Here is a 21,826-nt window from a genome sequence, read left to right on the forward strand (position 1 = left end):
TTGCTCAGGATATGGAAAGGACTCGTGTTTTCTTTTAAATATGCTTAGGCTCACCCTCAAAATTTCAGATTCAACGTCCAAATTGAGATCAACTTCTTTTAAAGTAACTCCATACATCTACATGTGTAATGAATGGACTGCAGTAAGGAAAATGAGAGTCAGCCATGAATTGTTCTGGGTACAAGAGTGTTCACACACAGAGGCTTTTGGACTTCACGGACACATTTTACTTTACAACTCAAGTGCTATTTTGCTCTCATGGTGCAAATGAGAACATTAGTAAAGCTGTGTTGCCAGACACATGGTGAGGATAGACCCCTTCTGCACAGCCTGGATCCTCCCCAGCTGTCCCTGCACCACTCCTGCAATGCCCTGAAATTCCCACAGTCACTAGCAGATGGGGGCAAACCCCCCCAAAATCTTCCCTCCTCACCCACTGTTGCACCTGAGAGGCTCCTGGCATTGTATCATGCTCTTCATTACACTGTGGAGACCACACCATTTCCTAAGTTATGTCAACCCAAAGTGAGACAGTTCCAGTGGTATCAGGCAGCTCCATCCTTGCAGGCCATCTAGAGTAAAATCAGTCTCACCCATTCAGCTGAAAAGTAAAATCAGTCATGGCTTTGATGTTTTACCAGGATTTTAAACACATAACAGAAATGGCTTTTCTGAAGAAATTAATAGTTTGATTGGGGGGGGGGGGGGGGGGGGGGGAATGCTATGATGGGTGGTTTGTTTTTCCTAAAAGAGAATGAATTAAAAACTAAAAATCTTGGTAAAAGATGCTCTTTTGTAGACTGAAACCACTGAGAAAATGCTTCCTTGGTCCATCTTCCTCTTTGTCTTCTAAAATAAACAACACCCCTCCCCCAGCATATGTCCCATTTAAAATACAAAAACTGAGGAAAAAATGCTTTTCAAAATTCTGCATTTGACATCCTTGGAAATTTCCCATTAACAATACAATAACTTACAGCCTTGTTTTAATCACATCTCGATTGAAGTAGTTCAGAAATATATCTTAGTATTTTCAGAGATCATAGGAAGTCTGATGCTAGCAGAACTTTAAAAAGTAGTCTAATGTTCTTAGCTCCATTTTACAAGCTACTTTTAAAGCTCCAGCAATGGACAAGAAAGCAGTGGATAAACTATGAGTCATTTAAAAAAAAAAAGGCAAGAAGATACCAAGCTATAATATTCTCCCTAGCTTGACATTTAAATAAACTCCATTGGTACCCTGGTTTTCCTGGAACAACACAACTTTAAAATTATTCTGTCATAAATTCAGCACTTTGAACAATCTAGAAAAAAAAATCTCTGCTGTTGCTTTACATGAATTTTATTTACACTCCAAGTCAGACTGACAACTTTGGAAGTTAAATGTCACCTTGTGTTTCAAGTTCTCAGGAGGAGTCATAACGACCCTGCCAACTCTCCTTCATAAACCAATTGCATGAGTCTCTGAGCAATTCTGGTGTCAGGGGCAGACCTCAAACTGGAAAATCATCCCACTCCAGTGATGGAGACTCCACCACAGCTTTTAATAATTTTTAAAGTTTTATTGCACTCACTTTGAAACACATGTATCCTGTCCTCCATATGGACTAATTTTCAAAACACCAGACTTCCAATATCTCTGTTTGCTGGGCTGATGATAAGCTTTATTTCCCCTGTAAATACTTATCAGTCATGACATTATCTATTAACCTTGCATGATAAGTCAAATATATTAGGGCTTTATATGTTCACTACAAGATGCATCTGCCAACCCTACAGTTATTCTTCTGAGCGATGACATGTTTTCCATTTCAGCTAATGCACTGTTTATAGGAAGAAGCCACATAAAATGTCCACATCCACATAGCAGCTCATCAGGATGACTGACATTCTTCTGTGCAACTCTGGAATACAGGAAACGGGGACATTCACACACTGCAGTCAGCCAGAGGCAAAAATCATCTGATGACAATCACTGGGGGCAGTGACAGTGACAGACCACTCTGGGAACACTCCCATCTTCCTATTAGCACCGGTGCAGCTGCCACACACAAGCAGTGACAGACTGATGAGGGAATTGCTAAGAAAATAACATAGAATGTTATGCAAAACACATGTAGTTAACATGATACAACACACAGTGAACAGCAAGTGTTTGTATACTCATAGTACCGTAGTGTCAGCAACATTTTGGTGATGAGGAATCAATTTCCTAATGGCTGAAAGATAGCAAAAAGAAACATCTAGCTTTTACATTCTTATTCTCAAACTAATATCATGTTCTACAGCTATAAAAAAAAAAAAAAATCCAGGAACCTAGCTCATCCCTTCACTCCCATACTCCCTAAGCTTAAACAATCCAATGCACAATACGAGCTATTTCAGAAGTACTTGTTCCATTTCTGGCAAAACACAAATTCTAAATTTCCAAACACATCTTCACAGAACAAGGAGAGTTGGAAAGGACCCACAAGGATCATTAAGTCCAACTCCTGTCCCTGCACAGGACATCCCCAAGAGTCATACCATGTGCCTGAGAGCATTATCCAAACACTTCTTGAACTCTCTCAGGCTTGGTGCTGTGACCACTTCCCTGGGGAGCCTGTTCCAGTGCCCAACCACCCTCTGGGTGAAGAGTTTCTCTCTGATACCCAGCCTAAACCTCCCCTGACACAACTTCAGGCCATCCCCTTGGGTCCTGGCACTGGTCACCAATCAGTGCCTGCCCCGCCTCTTCCCCTTGTAAAGAAACTGTAACTGCAGTGAGGTTGCCCCTCAGTCTCCTCGAGGCTGAACAGAACAAGTGACCCCAGACACTCCTCATATTCACCATCCTCATGGCCCTCTTTCTCAATAGCTTTGTATCTTATACTGTAGCAAACAGGACTGCCCCCAGCACTGCAGGTGAGGCTGCCCCAGCTCAGAGCAGAGCAGGACAATCCCCTCCCTTGCCCAGCTGTGATGCTGTCCCTGATGCCCCCCAGGACAGGGCTGGCACTCCAGGCTGTCAGAGCACTGCTGACTCATAGTCAACATGCTATCAAACAGTCTTAATATTTTTTGGGAGGAGATTGAAAAAGCCATGAAGCTATTCTTTCTCTGCCCCTCAACCTGAGCAAACTAGAGTACAAGATTTCTTGTGGAATTCTGCTACTGAAGTAAAAGTGAGCTTTCCCTCCTAAGTTAAATGGGAGTTTAATCACAGACAACTGCTCCATTATTCTGCATTTTTTGGATTTCCCTACACTTAAAAAAACCACCCATGAGACTGTATTTTACACAGAAAAATACTAGACTTTGGTCACATTTTAATAGAAGAACTTCACTAGTTACCTTCTACACATAAAATTGACACTCACCTTTACGCCATTTTTGTTTCCTCAGGTGAACAGCAAGGACCTACGCTGTGTTAACAGTGCTGTGCTAACAAATTACTGTGTTAAAATGGTTAATTCTAAGTGCTGTGATCCCCCCCTCTCAACTCTGTGTTTCTACCTTGTATATTTGTAAGAATTAGGGCAACAGATTAACAGAAAGGATTTAAACAGGCTTACCAGGGAATTAGCAAATTTACTCAATGAATTGTCCTACATCCACAGCAAGGACTACTGGACTTCGGGACAACTTACTGGATGCTGCTGTGATAATCTCAGCTTCAGATGCAAGATTAGTAGCTCTTCTGCCCTCTCATCCTTCTTTCCCATTAGTTTAGATTCTGCTGAAGTAAAAAGTTCTTGACAGGAATCTCAAAACTCATAGCCAGGTCACCAAAAGAACTAACTTTTTCCACAAATATAAACTCCTAAAGGAGTGGGGTATTTTTTACTGAACACTGAAATGATCAACTGTGAAGCATAGCAATAAAATCCAGAACTAGAACATTTAGTAACAGCCTGAAACTTAAAATTGATTTTTATTGTCATTAGGATTTGACAAGCAGTTTTTGCAAGACACTTAGAGCTTTAGAATTTTATTTTCATCAGCATAATTGCTTATTCCCTGCCCAATACGCACTTAGGTTCCAAATTGCAGTGACTTCCTGATTTATGAGAAGTAAGGCACTACAGTGTCCCTTCAAAACAGTTACAGATTATCACAGCAGACACTTCCCTCTGACATCTAAAGGTCAGGATTTCCCATGGAAAAAATGTAACTGGTGACTGAAGGTATATCCAGTGATGAGTAACTAATCACCATTGTTACCAAAACAACCCTTCTGGGTGATCTACTGTCAGACTTGAGAGGAAGCCTCCAGTGCACAGAGTAGAATTAACAGTGTTCATCTTCTCACATATGGAAACTGCTCTAGCGTGGAAAAATTCCTTAAAGCTTTTCTTTCATGCTAGGGGACAAATTTTAATCAGAATCTTGAATCATTAGTACATTCTTATGGCTCAGGACAAGGCACTGGATGAAGATCTTTACATCATAACTTTGGAATAGGAGTTGCAGCCACTGCAATGCTTTCAATTGCACATTCATCAGTGCCACGGCGGATTCTGAAGTAGCCATCTTCTCCCCATGAGGTGCCCCAGCTGTTCTTCACAATCCAGAATTTCTCACCACTTTCTGGGTCTTTACCATAGCCCACCAGTAAGACAGCATGATTGGTCAATTCAAACGGATTCAAATCATCCCGCAGCCCAGTGTGATGGTAGATCCCCTCTTTATAAAGCATGAAATCATTATAAACCTCAAAGGCAACAGTCAGTGGCCCATGCAGAACAAGTTCAAGTTTCATCAGGGCTTCATTACAGCCTCCATAGAAACCACCAACATAGTGGTACTCAGACGTGTAGTAGTGGTAACAGCTGCGCTTGAAAAGGCATGGAGAGTCTTGGGCTGTGTAAGGGAAGCAGTCCTCTTCCACCACACCGAAGTCTTGGACATACTTTCCACCAATGAGATATGGGAAACCACCATCACAACCTGAACAAAAGAAAGAAAGAAAGAAAAGAAAAAAAATTAATTCTTCCCTTGGAAATTCCATTATTTGAGGCGGGAGACTCTCCCACTTAAATCTTTCATAATTCTTTCAAACACAGTATTGAACACACTTCAGTGACCCAGATCATCCTAATACTCCAGTTAACTAGTCAGCTTTCTAAAACACACAAGGCAAAATCCACATTTGTGGGAGCTATATTGGGAACACTAGTACTTGGACCCTTTATCATCCAATTGCTCCTGAGAATTCCTGTCAGAAAGAACAGCTAGTTATATGCAGCACAAGGATCTGTCTTAATAAAGATACAGTCCTCTAGGAAACTTGAGTCACTGCTTTTGCTCATCTCTCCCTCCTGCTGAATATACCATTGGGAGAATATTTATTTCCATTCTTTCTAGGTAAGCACTGTAATCAGCTACATTTTGAACCCTACTCCTTAAGTATTTCCCATCTCACAGGTAGATGTAAAATTCAGTTACATCCTGAGCACAAGGCGACTTCTCCTTGTTCAATCCCATTGCTGCAGTGAGGTGGGCTGACAACTCTGGTTTTATTATTCTTTAATTTCAAATGAAGTACTGAAGTACACTGAAGTATAGCCTGACATATATTTAACAAAAACAGCAACCTGTGTGTGATGGGGAAGGAATGGAAATTTTCAAATCAATCTCCTTCTCTAGCATTATCACTACTTGAAAAATGTCTTTACCAGGGTCCTTACCCTGAGAATATTGGCTGCAAGACACAACCTGCTGGGGACTGAACACTGGTTTCTGAGTGTTGTTTGTGAGGATACGTATCCTTGCTTCCAGCATACCCATGGAAGAAAACGCGTAACAGCTGCCACATGAGCCTGGGAAGGGGAGAAAAAGGAACAAGGAGCAGTCAGTAACAACCAAGGCCATCACCTGCCATCAGGTACATCTATTCCTCAAGTCCAATGAAAAGAGTTAAAACCTACCAGACAGTGATTAGAACTTGAACACCAACAGAATGAAAAACATTAAATATTCATTTAACTTTTATGCATGCAGTTCAAAACTCACTTCTAAGAACTTCTCAGGGAACACTGAGCTTATTCAAGAATAAGAGGCAAAGTACCGCTCCAGTGTTTTCCAGCAGTAGCATTTAAGAGCTATCCAATTACCCTATTCCTTCAGAATGAACCTTCAGGGACACTGCATTAAACAGGGCTGAGAAGGTTCTATCTACCCTTTATGGAGCACATATGCTATGAGGCAATGAAGTATTTGAAGTGAATGCTGACAATATTGTTCTTATTTCAACCTACCAACAGATTTAGTCCTGTAATTTCCAGTTGAAAAAATACATTCCACCTCTACTACTATTTTAGCTACCCTTAAAATAACTGACTATTAACAGAATAGTGGTATAAATAACACGTTTGATATAGTGGATTCATCCATGCTCTCCTGGCTTCTCAAGGGTATGTAATTGTACACTGGCTTTTCAGAAGCACCTTAATTTCCCTTCTGCTTCCTGGCAGAGTTAAGTCTCCTTACTTTCGCATCAAAATTTAGTATCGCTTCTGGCTTTAGGCCTCTTCACTCTCTAGAACCTTCCTTTCACTCATTAAAAGCCTTTGGAAATGGAATGACAAGCCTCACAGGAAGAACAATTACTTGGATGATGTCCTATTTTATCTACTGATTTTCATCAAGATGCCTGATTTCCTTTTGTTTCCCGACAACGGAAAATCCAAATATTGCAGAGCTATGAAAAGGAGGGAGCCTTGAGGAACAAGACAACATACTTTCTCTTGAACTGTGTAGGCGTACAAAAGCAGAGCTATTACAACAGCAAGACTTCATGAAATTGCACCTTCACTCAGTTAGATGCATCTCTGAAGAGAAGGGACAAAATCAGCCTGAACAGGAACATTCTTCCCAGCAGGGCAAAGTGAAGCAGTGAAATATGCCTCCCACTCACTGTACAGTTTCAGCATCTGAGATGGGCCACACTGCAGAACACTTTGTTGCATTATGTGTGCAGAAACATGAAAAACACAATTCACACAATCATTTCAGTCTGAAGTCTGTTGGATTCACTACTAAATTTCCTTCCTGTTACCACAGTGGTATTTATAAAGTCCATAAAAGGACCTCTTTTGTAGGTTTTGTTTGGCTTTTTTTTTAAGCCTGAAAGCTAGAATTCTAATTTGATGGAGCAGAATGTATGTTCCACAGACATTTAACATACTCAGCATGGACCCTGAGATTACATAAGAAGTGTAGGAAGATCTTTTATTAGAAACAACAGGCTTATTTTCATTTAGAGAAATTTTGAAGCAACACAACAGAGAAAGGGTAAGTCTGGAACCAAGTGTCCAATTGTTTGGAAGATAAAGCCCTTGGGACATTCATAGTTCACATCAGGAGAAAACACATGACTCACACCTACAGAGGACCATATAATTTCCTGTTGCCATCTTTTAGTGCTTCCACATAGCTAGAAATTCCACAAGACTTCTTATGCTGCTTCTGCTATCACGAGTACAGCTGGCAGAATTTGTCAGAATAACTAAGCCATAAATGAGGGTTTGGTGATTTAAGTCATCCCTTCCCCACCATAACATGCTAATGTTATGTTTCTTTCCCCCAAAAGCTGCCACCAGGTACATACCAACAGATGTAAGTTTATCTGCAAATGGTGGCACAGGGAAGGGACACATTAATGGAAGTCACTCCTAGCCTCCATTATATAAACATCTAATTCGGGAATCTCACACCACAGTGCTATAAATACTCCCTACAGAGTCAACACATATCAGCATGGTATCCTTTTAGGTTCTTACCAGAATTTTATACTTGTCATTGTCTGCAACTTTCATAGTGATTAATATTTCCCCCTTACAATTAGCCAGTTAATAACACCTGAATTTATCAGGGTTATAAGATTTGGAGGCAGTAAAAAAATTTGTAAGGATTTATTAAAGCTACATGATAATTTGCCATTAAAGAAATCAGGGGAAAAAAAATTAAATAAAAAATTAAATGTATGTAAGTTTAGTCAGTGTGCAGAAAACCATGGCTAAGATTGTTTGGGCAAAACCTGACAGCTGTGTTTATGCAGGATACTGTGGTAATTGGCTTTCACTTCAGCAAGTCAGTGCTGTTGGGACAAGCCAGTACCACCACCTATTTCGGTACAGCATTGTTAGCCACAACTCCACCCAGTTTCCACAGATAAACAGATAACGTTTCCACGTTTTCACGGTAAAGGTGCAATCTGTCAGCTACCAGACACTAGGCTAAACGTTCTGGTTAGCAGCAAATTGCAAACTACATCAAAGGAGCTCTAGAACACTGAATTCAGAGGTTTTATTTATTAATTTTTACCTTGATTCCGAACAGGGCTGACATAATTGACACCATTCACATTTCTCCAGTCCCAGGATTCTGGCAAGCTTGAAACTTTCTTGAGTAACTCAGATGTCAGAGGGGCGGGCTTTGATCTATAGAGGAGAAAATGCTTTTGAGAAATGTATCATACTCTAGGCAAGGAAACAATTACATAACACTCAGTTTTCATCTTTGGCTTCTACTAGTTGGACTTGCTTCACATTGCAATTTAAAACAGTCTCCATCTAAACCGAGTGAGCGTTTATATAAAGAGATAAGCTTGAGCAGGATTCAAGACCTACTCAAATTGCTCCCTGAGGGAACTGTTCTATTAACTATCCACTGTTGAGGAATACATTCTATGCAGGTAGTTCAGTCTGCAAGTTGCAGTGTGAACTTCAAAGTGAGCTCTGGGTGGCAAAATCCTTTTGTATATAACAAAGAGAGCAGAGACCTTTGGCTCAGCTAGGTGACAGGACACTCAGAGAGGATCCCAGACTTTCCCACTATTAATGCTGGGGGTATAAAAGCCCAAGGGGTCCTTTGTTTGGGGTCCCTCCTCAGAGGGACCCAGTTCAAGCTGCCTTTTCATTATTTAGTTATTGCACCAAGATTAAATTATTTTAGGGGTCTAGATATCTGAGACTCTGCTATGGGACCCATGGGGTGGAGCAGGTAAGGAACCCCAGTGTGACTGTGGGTGTGGGGCCTCGGTCCCAGGTCAGGTGGTGCAAGTGCTAGAGCAGCTCCTGGGTGGTCCAACGGGGGAGTTTTCTTAACATCCACAAGCTGCTGAGGCCAAGTACTTTTGCACCAATCTGAAGTGTTGAGGTAACTCTCAGATTGTAGCAACGCAATTCTGCAACAGTTGCTTCACTGCAATCGCAAAGTATCTAGAATATCTGAGAAACCATCTCGCCTTGGCAGCATGCACTGACAGCAACTGCAGTTTCACTTCAGGCACGGGCATGGCTTACACAGATAGCTCACTAACTGCAGTCCCATTTGCCTTGGAGACTTCTCTGAAGCAAGTTTTTGCTATGACTTTTGAAGAAGTATTGAATGTTACCTGTCCTTACCTACCACCTGCAGCCAAGTGACGCTTGTATCAGTGAGACAAGCATTCAATTCTTCCTGCATTCAATTTTCACATAAACTTAAGTTTGTCCTCAGGTGCTATTCAGAGACACCAGACACTGGAGTCTGTTTTGAAAGCAGGAGAGGGCCAACCAAATACTGTCTAGGTACTGCATGGGTGGAAGAGAGCTTCCAAATAGGTTACTACTATATTTAAAATCATCTACAAGGTGGCTTTAGCTATACAATGAAACCACATATGCATGGTATTGCCACACAAATCAGCATTTTTGTTCTATAGTAGGACCTTCTTCAACATACAATTGCTACAGTTTGGAAAAGTAAGTAGCATTCCTACTCACAGAAATACCAAGCACTGAGAAAGCAAAACTATGCAGCAGGTAAGATAGCTATAAAGAAGGGATTCTTTAGATCAAAAAACTCTAGTTCTCAAATTTTGTAGCGGATGATGTACCCATCCCATTACCCACTCTCAGCTAAGTGATCTGCAAGACCCTGAAGGCATTCTCAGAGCTACTTTCATGTTTCTTCACTGAGACACTCTACTCCTGCTAGAGGACTCTTGTTGCAGGCATGACAAACTATCAAAGTAACCAGGGAATTCCCTCAGAAATCTTTGATATTCATATTTAGGAGCAGAAAGCAGTTCACAGCTTTTCAACTGCAATTGTGAACTAGCAGAACCAAGATGATGCACAAGCAGAAACTCCTGACTATGGCAAGCACCTGATGAGCAGACAGGACAGTGAGATAACTGGACAAGACTAAATGGGAGGTGACTCTATTTGTCCCAGCTGCTTGGGACAACAGATGCTCAGAAAAATACTTCAAATGAAAAATATGTTTGCACCCCATGAACATGAACTGGAAGGCCTTGAAACTTGATTAAACATCTGAACTAAACACAGCTAAGAGCCAGGACAAATACAAGCAGTCTCTTGGCAGCAGCGGGGTTTGCTGCTGAACAAAGCATCTTATTACCTTGAAGCTCTGGAATAGAGACCCCCAGCTCTTCTAGTCAGTTCTTCCAGGGCAAAATTCTCATACTCCTTGTATCTTGTTGCTCTCCATGACTTCTGGTGAGCATTGATAGCATTTACAAAGTCGAAGTTGTGCACATAACGTCTTTGGGAGAGGCTGCAAACAAAAGGAACCAAATAAAACAGTAAGAAAGGACTGGGATTGAAACTACAGGTGTTCTCTAAATTTAGGATGTAACTCTGGATGTGTCTTCTGACAGGTACTGATAAAGAAACATGGAATTATTGGATCAAGGCAAGGTTTCTAAAACTTGAGACAGACTAGATGTAACCATCTTCCTTAGACATGCCAGATTTATAACAGGGCTTCACCACAGACTGAAGGAGAAACTGTGATGAAACAAGCAAACCCTCCTCTGCTCTTGTGCATTCAGGTTTATTTCTAACATTATCACTGGCATTAATTTTGCCTTCGGTATTGGAATTGGTTCTTACAATTTTAGCTAAAGCCTCAAGCATTTTTATGAAATATTTTATTCCAATAAAAGGTTACTTATCTGTTGCTTACCTTCCCCCAAGCTTCTGGAGAGGTAGCTCGTTGATGTGAACATCAGATGGAGATGAAGAAATCTTGTGTCCTGTGAAACAAGCCCAGTTGTGGCCAAGTACATCATGCACCCATCCTGGTAGGGTCTCATTACAGTAGCTGGTCACATTCTGGCCTTCCTTTTTGTACTGTAATGTGAAGAAGTTATGCTTGTACTGAGCAGATGCATTTGTTAGCATAGGCACAGTTCCCCACCCACTCACAGCTGCTTCCTCCCTGTGTTTCACAGGAAGTGGTCAAACACACTCCAGAGGTTAAGAAGATGGAAGAAATTGCTATTTACCAAACAGGTGCAAAAGTAACCTGAGTTGTGACTTGCACTTTTAGCAACAAAGTATGCATTCGTATCAGTATCAACTAACCTGTGCTAATCATTTGGGTTCAACAGTTCCTTTCTCAGCAAGATGCAAAAGACCTCTTAGTACTCAAACTCTTCCTCAAGGCCCTGAGATTTCTTATGCCAAATATGTGATCAGTCAAGTTAACTTTGGATTGCCACAGAAGTTTGAGAAACTAAGACTCAAACACGGGGAGAATGGCAAGCCTGTCAGAGGAATCTCACGGGAAGACATGTGCTATTTCTATTTTAAAATGTATGTACTGTTTATGCTTTATGTTTATTGTTTCACAAGTCAAAACCAAACATGAAACCTCCAGCCACTTTTTTAGGTTTGAGCTGTGATGGCCAAGCATCAAGAAACAATTTCACAGGGGCTATCAAAATGAGACTAAGAAATTATGATCCCTTGACAAGAGCTCATTTGAAGTTGACAGCAGAGACTGCTACGAAAGCCTCAAGTCCTGAGTCCTAATACTTCCTTGTTCAGACACACACATCTTCATTTTACCACTGAAGAGAAGCAGTAATTCAATATACTCAGCAAAATGTGTCTTCATACAACAGGTAACCACTAACAGCTACATAAATTTTCTGGATTAGCAATTTTCTGACAACAATGTCTCACTGTGGGGGTGTGTGTGGCTCTTTACTCATTACTCATCTCTTAAAGTGTTTTGTGTAAGGTTGTAGTGTTTTGTGTCACACTACAAAGGCACCTGAAAACCCCATGCAACAAAGGCTTTAACTTTACTCTTCTAATCACAAAAAAAAAAAAAAATCACTTATGCAGAATTCAAGTTTTCTACTCCAAGAAAACCTCATTAAATCTCATCATATTTGAGCTGCACATGTACAGTCCTAGAGGGATTCTGTAACTATGTTTCAACAAAATGTTTACTCGACTTCTTTACTGAAGAAGGTGGTGGCTTACAGTCATGGAAATACCCCAAGATGGAAAAGATTATTAAAGAGACTGGGAGGTTTGAGGTTTTGTGAGAAATCTGAAGGAGAACTTACAGTGAAATAATTAGGTTTATCAATCAGCGGAATAAAATGAAAGGTTAATCCTCTGACTGTTTTGGAACATTGGGAATTTGCTTTGTCCCCAGCCCAGAGGATGCAGAGGCATCATCTACACCCAGCAAGTGTGTTTGCTGACTGGAGCAGGGTGAGGGCACTAGAAGGCTGAGCTGTTGCCTTGTTTTAGTCTTCCTTTCTTACTATGCAAGATTGTGCAATGTGGGAAATAACCACACTTGGCCAAATACCAAGGGCAAAGTCCAGAGATGACTTTTGAGAAATACCCTCTTCACAACAGCAGAACTAGAAATCCAGGCACTTCCAAAAGCAACAGGTACTGACTTTACATCTAATTTACTGTGAGATCACTTTTCTGGCTCTATGTGACCATATAAATTAATACCTGGTCTTTCCTATCTAAAAGCTGCCATAGATTAAAACAGTACAGCCACTCTCAATAAGCATAGGCCTTCAATCTGAATACCTGAAGATTATCAGAGGACCAGGCCTGTTTTCTGCAACAATCCTGCCTTACATAGTGTTATTCTGAATTAAAAGAAGTAACACAGATTCAGGGCTTATCTTCACAGAAAAATAAAAGGCAATGAGTTATCTGCTAACTAGCAAATTAAAACAACAAAAAATTTGGTTTTCTCCAAGAAATCCCTCTCCCTTCCCAGATATAAAATTAATTGCTTTTCTAAAGATGCAAAGAGATAACCAAAACAGCACTCACACCATCTGTGCAACTTCTCTTTTGGAAAAGTGAATGTAGTGAATTTCTTGCTATGTTCTTTCAGTTCACATGTATCAACAAAATAGAACGGAGGTAAAGGGACAGCCAGTAGCAGTGCTTCAACATAAACAAGACACAAGCCAATTTCAGACAGTCTGTATAGAAGCCTAAAATTAGACAATTCAAGTCCTCTGTATCTATCTTTTTGCAGAGTAACAGCTGCTAGCTACTACTGAAATAACTTTGAAAAGTGGACATGGAGACTTTGAGACCATAACACACAAATAACATTTGGATAAAGGGAATTTCAACTAAAAAAAAAAATGTATCTAAGAAATTAAAATATACTTACATAAAGTCACAATTTGCTATCCCTCTCAACTTTTAATCGAGAGCCACTGATGCAGACAAGTGGCAGACAAGCCTTTAAAAAAACCTCATCAATGCCACAAAGTCATGTCCACTGTTTACCAGAAGGTACATCATAAAATAATTGCTAAAACAACTTTGCTAAGAAATTGGACTGTACCAGTTTTAGAGGACCAACTGCGAGTACATCTGCCCAACTAACAGCCAGTCATAGGCAGGGATATGGCACCATTACACCAAGCAACAGCTGACTCAGGTGGATGTGAATTACAAGGTGAGACTCAACAGAAGCTGCCAGCACAGTACCCAAAACATCCAGAGCCCACCCCAGAACAGCATCCTTCATGGAGGATAACAGCCATACAGCTGTGATCACCAGCAACTGCTAGATAACTGCTTGCACACATTTCTCTGCAGACTTTAAGGATGGTTTTCACTTTTGAGTTAAGACCACAGCAGCTCTGTCACCTGATAATTTCATCAGCCAATGCTCACATCTGCAGCATTAACTGCATCCAGTGACTTGACCAATCTAGGATAACTCCTCTAGAAAGGTACCCAAACTATATCCGTGGCTCCAATTCTGAGCTTTGAAAACAGCAAAGTTTAATTCTATCTCAAAAGTATATTTTTCTCAATCCTGACAACTCATGCAGTTTTGCCTAATGCCAAAATTTAGCCAAGCCATGCCAACATTAACCTTAAAAGACGTCACACAGCTCAACTTCAAAGCTTGTTTTTAGATGTCTGAACCCAGGTAAGGTTTTCAGTAAAGCACACTTTTAATAAAGTCTTTCCTGTGCTGGTCATCATGACATAATCTAACTGCATGTTCAATTCTAGTCCTAGTAAAAACCATAATTGTTTAAACCTCTTTAAAAATCTTTAATGTCACCAAGAGGAAAGCAAGAAAGGATGAAGACCTTTTTAGTCACAGCATTTTGACAGGAATTCAGCAGTGTCATGGAGAGACAGCCATCCCAACCTCTTTGAAATCTACTGTGCTTAATTTATGCAATGTCTGGGCAATAATCCAACTTGTATTCCAAGACTACTCTACATATTAAACCTGGTGGAAAGACTTATCTCTCAAATTTACAAGTGTGCCTATGCATTTTACACATTGAATGAGATCAGAGCTGCAGACTTGCAGATGACCTACTACACAAAGACACAGTAGATGATATCAGAACAAACTACTGCATCTTGCTACCCATTACAAAATGCAAGCACGTATCAACTTCAGGTAAATTTTCTTTACTCTAGGAAGCATTCTGCAATTCTGAGTTTTGTGGTGTCAGATTTACACTTTAGGAAAGCAGCAGTTGCTCACTGCCAGTTAAGCAAGCCCAAATTAGGTTTAAAGCTAACTTTCAATTGATTTGCAGGATGATTAAATAGCATTAACTACTGTAGCACTTCTACTTTAGCAACATGAAATAAAATGCATCCAGGTTTGTGGGGTTTTTTTCCATATCATGAAAATTTCAACATCAACTGCTATTACTTATCTAGGCTGTTTCAGAACAGCATTCCTGATTTTAACCAAATTTAGGAGCATCAGGGAAGAGAGAAAAAGATATGACAAAGATGTCACCAAGTCAGTTTGGAAAAGATTAATAACTTGAGTGGTGAAATATTCTAAAATCTACCCTTTTTATTTTTTTTCTGAAGTAGTTGTAATGTTTCAATATGAAAAAGTGTGAGACTTCTGGTGTTTTGCTAAAGCACATCTCAGGAGTCAGAAGTAGAATCACTTCGCTTAAGGGACAAACAGTGAGAAACTTATGAGACTGTCATCTTCAAGTGGTAGTCTTAACAATAAATAAATACCTCAAATACATCAAGTAATTGAAACAAGTTAGCCTCAATTTTACTTCCAGCCTCACTCTAGCTTTTTATGTTGTGCTGTTCCTATTTCTCTTGCCATCCCTTGGGACAAAAAAAAAAAAAAACAAAAAAACCAACAACAAAAAAAACCACCATCTCTTCAAAGCTTTATATATTGCATAATCCTAAAGAATCCTTGTATCATCCAGCAGAAGCACATGATCAAGCTTCTGCCAACAGTAAGTACACTAATTTCACATCCAAGTTCAGTAGAGGGATGTTTCAGAAGCACACATGAAACAAGTTATTTTGTGCTAGAAGCAGAATGCACAAATGCAGAAGGATGCTGTATTTAATTTGGCAAACTTTAATTCTACGTACAACAAAACGCTGTTAGAGCACCTTTACTTCAGATACTAAAGTAAACTGAGGAAAAAAATAGAATTGATAAGCTCACCCAATCCACTACTCTGATATATAAAGTCATTTCCCCACAGGCCTCAGGTGAAAGACCAAATACCTTGTAAAGGCAATAAGACCTTACAAATGTTTCAGTGGGTGTTTGTTTAGTAAGCCACAGGAACAAAAAGCTATTAAAAACTCACTGAAACATGCATAGCCAAATGGGCTGTGTCTGTATCTACACAGTACAGTACCTCTGATAAAGCCACCACTTAGACAAGTCCACAGCATTCCTGTCAGTAACTAACAGCTTAATTCATTAATACTAGAAAAAAATACACTGAGAGTTCAAGTAGCAGAAGTGGCACTTCTATGCCTGAAACTCACCAAGTACTGTATTGGCTTAAATACTGCTGCTCATTGTACATGGCAACTCCTCCCTCTGCTCAGACTTGTATTTCTATTTCATATGTAATGCAATGTTTTCTGGATTAAAACTAAATAGATATGCACAGTTAAATGTGTCACTACGTCAAGCAGTATGTAAGGAACTACTTCCTCCCTCCAAGTGTCCACTGGCAGTTGTGAAATTGGAAGTTTTGCAGAAAGACATATTGCATGTTGTTGCCCAATACCAGCAAGTAGTTGTCTGCAGCAAAAAATGCATTTACTAAGTGCTGTGGTATTTCCCCATGATTCTCAGCAATAGACTTGCATGTTGGTAATTTGTTGTTCTTTATACAGCAGCAAAATTATTAGAGAGGGTAACCGAACTGGGCTCTAATCCTCCCTATGGTGTTTAAGGAAGTAAGTCTTTAATTTAAATATGTCTTGCTGATGAATTCCCCATTACTGAACAATGACCCAAACAAGCTTGCTATTTCTTAATGCTGAACCCAACTTCAAAACTAACAATTAATCCATTAGCTTACAAAGGGCTGAGACACATTAATGACCATAAAATGCAAGCTGCTATGTGTTGCTACTGCTCAGATGTATATTTGACTTACTTTGTTTGGAGAAGCAAGATGAATCAGATGACCATCAGAAGCTTCTTTCAGCTTAAACTATTCTGTAACAGTTTTGGTATGTTGTTTTAAGAGTACTTTTGCAAATCAATGCAATACATGAAATAAATGCAATACATGACAACAGCGCTGAAGAGTCACTTGACTTAGTAATCATCTTCTGGGGAGGTATTTCACAAAGTATGGACAGCAGCAGCTTTCAGCTGTCTTCAAGTTGGCAACAAACAGATCCATTTATAACCCAGAGCAGGCCACACTGTTTCTGTGATTAAATTCCTCACATTCAGGAATTTGTTTGGTAATCAGCAACATTTTACTGCCCAGCATATTGACTTGTAAAGCAACTCTTTCAGTGTAAAATATGAGCCCAAAGCCTGCTAAGTTCAACTATATTCTCCTCAGATGAGTCCAACAATGACAGCTGAATTCTCCCTACCAGAGATGACACCTCAAAACTGAATTCATGGACAGCACTAGAGCATGCAGTGCTCTGCTGTCCTCATGGAGGCAGTAATTCCTGCCACTTTTGAGGCAGGTCTTCCCACTGCAGGTGAACTCACAGAGGTGTCCCTGCCTGCAAAGTTTCAGAGTAATTCTGTTCAGTTAGATTACCCTTCAGTGTTTGTGCAGTTTTTGCTGTATCACCCACCAAATCTATGAGGAGTGCACATCATGGCAATATAATTTCACTATCTTATAGAGATGACAATGTCAGTGAGGTGTTTCTCACTCATACTATGCTTCTTCTCAAGTACAAGGCTCTGTCTTATTTAAAAAAACTGCATTCTTATTAAAATCATTTCCAGTTACAAGAGTGCACTAGGTCTTGAAAGTTCATTTTATTTATAGTGGCGCATATAATGCTGCATTTCAGATTTGTGAAGAAAACAATGTTGTTCATGAAGGGATGCTTTAGTTTAGCTGAGCAGTGCTAACACAGCACCAAGGCCTCATCTGCTCCTCAGACAGCTCTGACAGCAAATAGGCTGGGGGTGCATAAGAAACTGGGAGGGAATACAGCTGGGAAACCTAACCCCAACTGACCAAAGAAGTATTCCATGCCAAACAATATCACCCACAGAAATAAAAGCTGGAGAAAGGAGAAAAGAGGGACATTCAGAATCATGGCATCTGCCTTCTCATGTAACAGCTGTGCACGACAAAGCCCTGCTTTCCTGGATATTGCTGAACACTTGCTTATTATGGCACCAAGTTATCCTGGTGGCAAGTAGTGAAGTAATTCCTCATTTGGCTTTGCGTGCATACATACACAGCTTTTGGTTTACCTATTAAAGTACCTTTATTTCAGCCTACAAGTTTTTGCACTTCCATCGTTCCAGTTCACTCCCCCAGTTCACTGATGGCTGAGTGGTACTTTGCTGTTTACTGGAGTTAACCTACAACAATGAGCATGTAAATAACTTCCCCAGTAGTTGTGCTACTCTATAAAGTCCTTTCCCTTACATGAGCCCAAGTCAGCACAGATGGAAGCTACAAGGAGGTTGCAGTTACATTAGAGCCTTCTTTATAATTTATATTCAGCAAGGATTCCAGTTCTCCTGAAAGAACAGATGACTTGCTTTTGTAAACACCTGAAAGCACTGACTTTAAAATAGTTGCTGTAAAATAAACCATCTACCACAGCTCCCAGAAAGACGATTTAGAGCAAAAAATTATTTCTTCACCCTCCTTAGTACTAGCCAAAATTCAGAGATTTTATGCTTGGACAAGGCCTGGATGTTTACTATTGACTCATATCAAGGCAGACACAAGATCACACTCCCTGAAACAACCAAAACCACATTCATTGTTCCTGTCCAGGGCTGCACTCACCAGCTGAGAAGCCCTGCCACGCAAAGCATCTGTCTTACAGGTAGTAAAGCCATCCTGCTGAGATTACTTCAAAACACCCTTCAGATTCACCATGCCACTCATCAGGAGAGCAGCAGAGCGCTCCTAACAAGAGTGTTTCTTCCTGTCTAACCCCTGCCAACCATCACTGTTTTCAGTTTGACCTGAAGGCATTAACAGGGACTGAGGAGAACAATATTACTCTAAAGGAATAATTAGAGGCAGCAGATATATATTAGAGTAGTATTCTGAAATAAAATTTATAGATCCCAGAAATCCTCTATCAAGGAGGACAGATGGTTCTAAAGTTTCGATGCATTTGACAACATCTGTAAGGAAAATAAAAGCAATGGTTTTGCTGTTTTACCTGGATCCACAGGGTCAAAAAAAAAAAAAATAAAATTCCAGGCTACCAAGAAAGTTAGTTTCACTTTTTCCTTATGTTCTCAAAAAAAAAAAAAAAAAAAAAAAAATCCTTTGTCTGGTAATCCAGGCAAACCTTAGAGCCAAAAACAATCAAGTGTCCCAAGTGACCCACTATGACACTCAGGAACTGAAGAGAAGCCTCACTACAGACCATTCTGGCATCAGCCAGTGGTGTAGAACACACCAGGTTAACTCACCTTAAAAAATGCAAACCACTTGTAGTCATTTATGACAATTTCAAAGCCTTGATTGTAAATCAAAGTGAAGAAACCATAGTTGCCCAGACTATCTTGAGCCACATCTAGCTTCTGAAGATTGACAACCACTGTTTTCTCCACAGGCCCTAAAAGAAACAAAGAAACATCATAGCATGATCACTGTATGGAAGAGACAAAATAATAAAAAAAAGCATAAAGGAGATTGTAACATCTATTTTATTCCTAAGGATGCTAAAATACAATACTAGTTGAACACAGTCTTCTTCAAAAGGGCATCAAGACACTTCAGGATCTCCACTTACCTGTCAGTGGGTCTATATGCTCATTTTTTCCACTGCTAGAGAGTATCTGCACATTTTATTAGCAGCAGCACCAAACAGCTATGACCAGGAAACACCAACTTATTTAAACTCAACTTGCTGAAGAGCTACAAAGGTCCTGGATGCTGTGTCACCCAGGCAGTGTGCCTGCAATGACAACTCTTCCCCTACAAGACCTGGGAGGAGGCACCACCCATCCTACACTCCTTCACACCAGTGCTCCAACCCCACCACGCACCCTCACCTCCACTGCCCCTACTGCCACTTGTTTCCTCTGATCAAAAAGCAGATGACACCGAAAAACGCAAACCACCTACTATTTTTTAAATGACACTGACATACAATCATTAAATAGTAACTCCCCACTCCTATTACCCCCTCGAGGGAAGTGATACTTCCATCCGTCTGGATGCTGTCAGGCTTCCCCGACTGCCAGCTCCGGCAGCCTCGCAGGAAGACACCTCTGAGAGAAGGGCAGTGAGCCGGCATGAGCCATGGGGCCCACGGAGAGGCCTAGTCAAGCCCGAACCGGAACGAACAAAAAAACAGAAACAAAACCGCACACTGAATTGGAACCGCATCAGCGCAGGAAGTCGCCGCCCATGGCGGCTTCGGGGGCTCCGGGCACGGAGAGGCCGCTCCCCCCGCTCCGCTCCCTCCCGGGAGCGCCCCTCGCCCGCTCCCCTCGCCGCTCCGCAAGGAGGGCGCCGGCCGGGCCCGCCGCGCTCTCACCCGCCTGCGAGCAGTTGCCGTGTCGGCCGCCGGCCCGCCACACGCGGAGCTCCCAGGCGCCCAGCAGGTCGGCGAAGGAGCAGTTTGCCGGCGTGTCTCCCAGCACGGCCGCGGGCAGCAACAGCAGCGGCAGCAGCGCCAAGCCCCGCAGCGCCCACCTCGCCATCGCGCCGCGCCCGCCGCCGCCGCCCCTCTCAAATGCGCCCGGCTCCGCCGCCGCCTCCCCGCCCCCGGGCCCGGGCCCGCCCCGGCCGGGCCTCCTCCCCACACGCTGTCCTTCCCCAAGGACATCCTCTTCTGCAGACCGCGTACGCCTCAGCAAAGGGCATCCTCCCCAAAAAAGGGCATCTCCTTCCCCGAAATCCATCTACCTCCCCGAAGGGCATCCTCCTGCCCAGCCCCAAGCCTCGCCAACAGGGCTTGTTCCCCTTGTCGCTGCAGGCCTGCGTCTCGCTGCTCTCAGGACGAGGCCTCTTGTTCGCCATGGGTTTAGCAGCACACAGTGGCTCAGAGTTTCCGCAGCAGCCACGCATCACAGCCAGGCAACCATGCGGCACGAACCCTGCTCGGGATGTAACCCCAAAACCCTGCGCCACCTCCGAGACCCCTGTACCCATGAGCGGCTGACAAAAAGCCCAGAAAGCCCACCCTGAGAGGGGAAGCTTTGGCAATTTGCAATCTTGCTTGTCCGAGGAGCAGAGTGTTTGCAGGGCACAGGTGTTCTCCGGGACAGAGATGTTTCCACCAGACCGTGAGACCCTGGATGCATGGCTGAGTGTGCAGGGAAGTGGCTCTTTTTCCTCTGTCTCTCCAAAAGTAAAATGTGCCTGCTCTCACATTCACAAAGATATATGTGCAATCAAGAAGGCTAAAAGACTTCCTAATGAGTAAATATACCCTCATTTTAAAAAGAGCTATACTAAGAAAAAGACCTTCCTGGGGAAAAATAAATACATATAGATGAAAATCTTGGCTATGAAAATGATGCACTAGCTTGGCTATGGACATAAATTTAAAATAATTGTTGTTAAACTGGTAAAAATCCACACATAGATGCTCGTCACAGATTTCAAAAGTGTAGCTTTAAATAATCACGAGCTAAACTGTAAATGTCCCAATTTATTTTTGTATTGATTTAAATCAGGATATTAGGAATTGCATCAGTAAATTTAAACTGTTTTAAGTAATTTATTATATTACCACCATCACTTTATTTTTATGCCATCTTCTCAGCCTTTTGGGGAAGGATTAATTTGACATTTTGCTGCTGATCCTTAGAGCAACCAGCTAATAGATGTTCTTACTCATACCAACAAAGAGATAAAAACACTTTTTTAAGACAGTGTTTTGAGGATTCTAAAGCACTTACTTAACTGGAAAAGCAGAATTTCCTCTGTGTTCCAGAAAAGAAAATAAATGCTATTTCCATTCACTAAGATTCTGTTGTCCAGCAGTGCTATGGTGTTAAAAAAAAATAATTCTGAGTTAGTTTTTTTGCAAGGGGAGCTGGGCATGGCATGCAAGCTGGACATTTTGCTGGTCATGCCATACAAGTGCAT

General features: G+C 41.4%; 1 protein-coding gene across 1 annotated transcript; it reads right to left on the minus strand.

Moving 5' to 3' along the window:
- Positions 1 to 3,939: 3,939 nt before the first annotated feature.
- On the minus strand, positions 3,940 to 20,433 carry CTSC (cathepsin C). The gene is made up of 7 exons (XM_062514218.1): positions 20,268 to 20,433; positions 19,195 to 19,340; positions 10,957 to 11,123; positions 10,390 to 10,545; positions 8,308 to 8,423; positions 5,670 to 5,801; positions 3,940 to 4,929 (listed from the first exon to the last, which is right to left on the minus strand). Exons 1-7 carry the CDS (start codon positions 20,431 to 20,433, stop codon positions 4,427 to 4,429), a joined length of 1,386 nt encoding a protein of 461 aa, XP_062370202.1. The 3' UTR covers positions 3,940 to 4,426.
- Between the last annotated feature and the right edge of the window lie 1,393 nt (positions 20,434 to 21,826).

The sequence above is a fragment of the Cinclus cinclus genome, chromosome 2, assembly GCF_963662255.1.
Source record: "Cinclus cinclus chromosome 2, bCinCin1.1, whole genome shotgun sequence".
NCBI lineage: Eukaryota > Metazoa > Chordata > Aves > Passeriformes > Cinclidae > Cinclus > Cinclus cinclus.

What these genes read in the sequence shown, in the direction of transcription:
- CTSC (XM_062514218.1), bottom strand. Translation starts at nt 20,433, where the DNA reads ATGGCGAGGTGGGCGCTGCGGGGCTTGGCGCTGCTGCCGCTGCTGTTG. An exon ending in AGTGGTTTGCATTTTTTAAG is followed by an intron (nt 11,124 to 19,194) that starts GTGAGTTAACCT and finishes TTCACATTACAG; the next exon opens with TACAAAAAGGAAGGCCAGAA. An exon ending in CTCCAGAAGCTTGGGGGAAG is followed by an intron (nt 10,546 to 10,956) that starts GTAAGCAACAGA and finishes TTTTGTTTGCAG; the next exon opens with CCTCTCCCAAAGACGTTATG.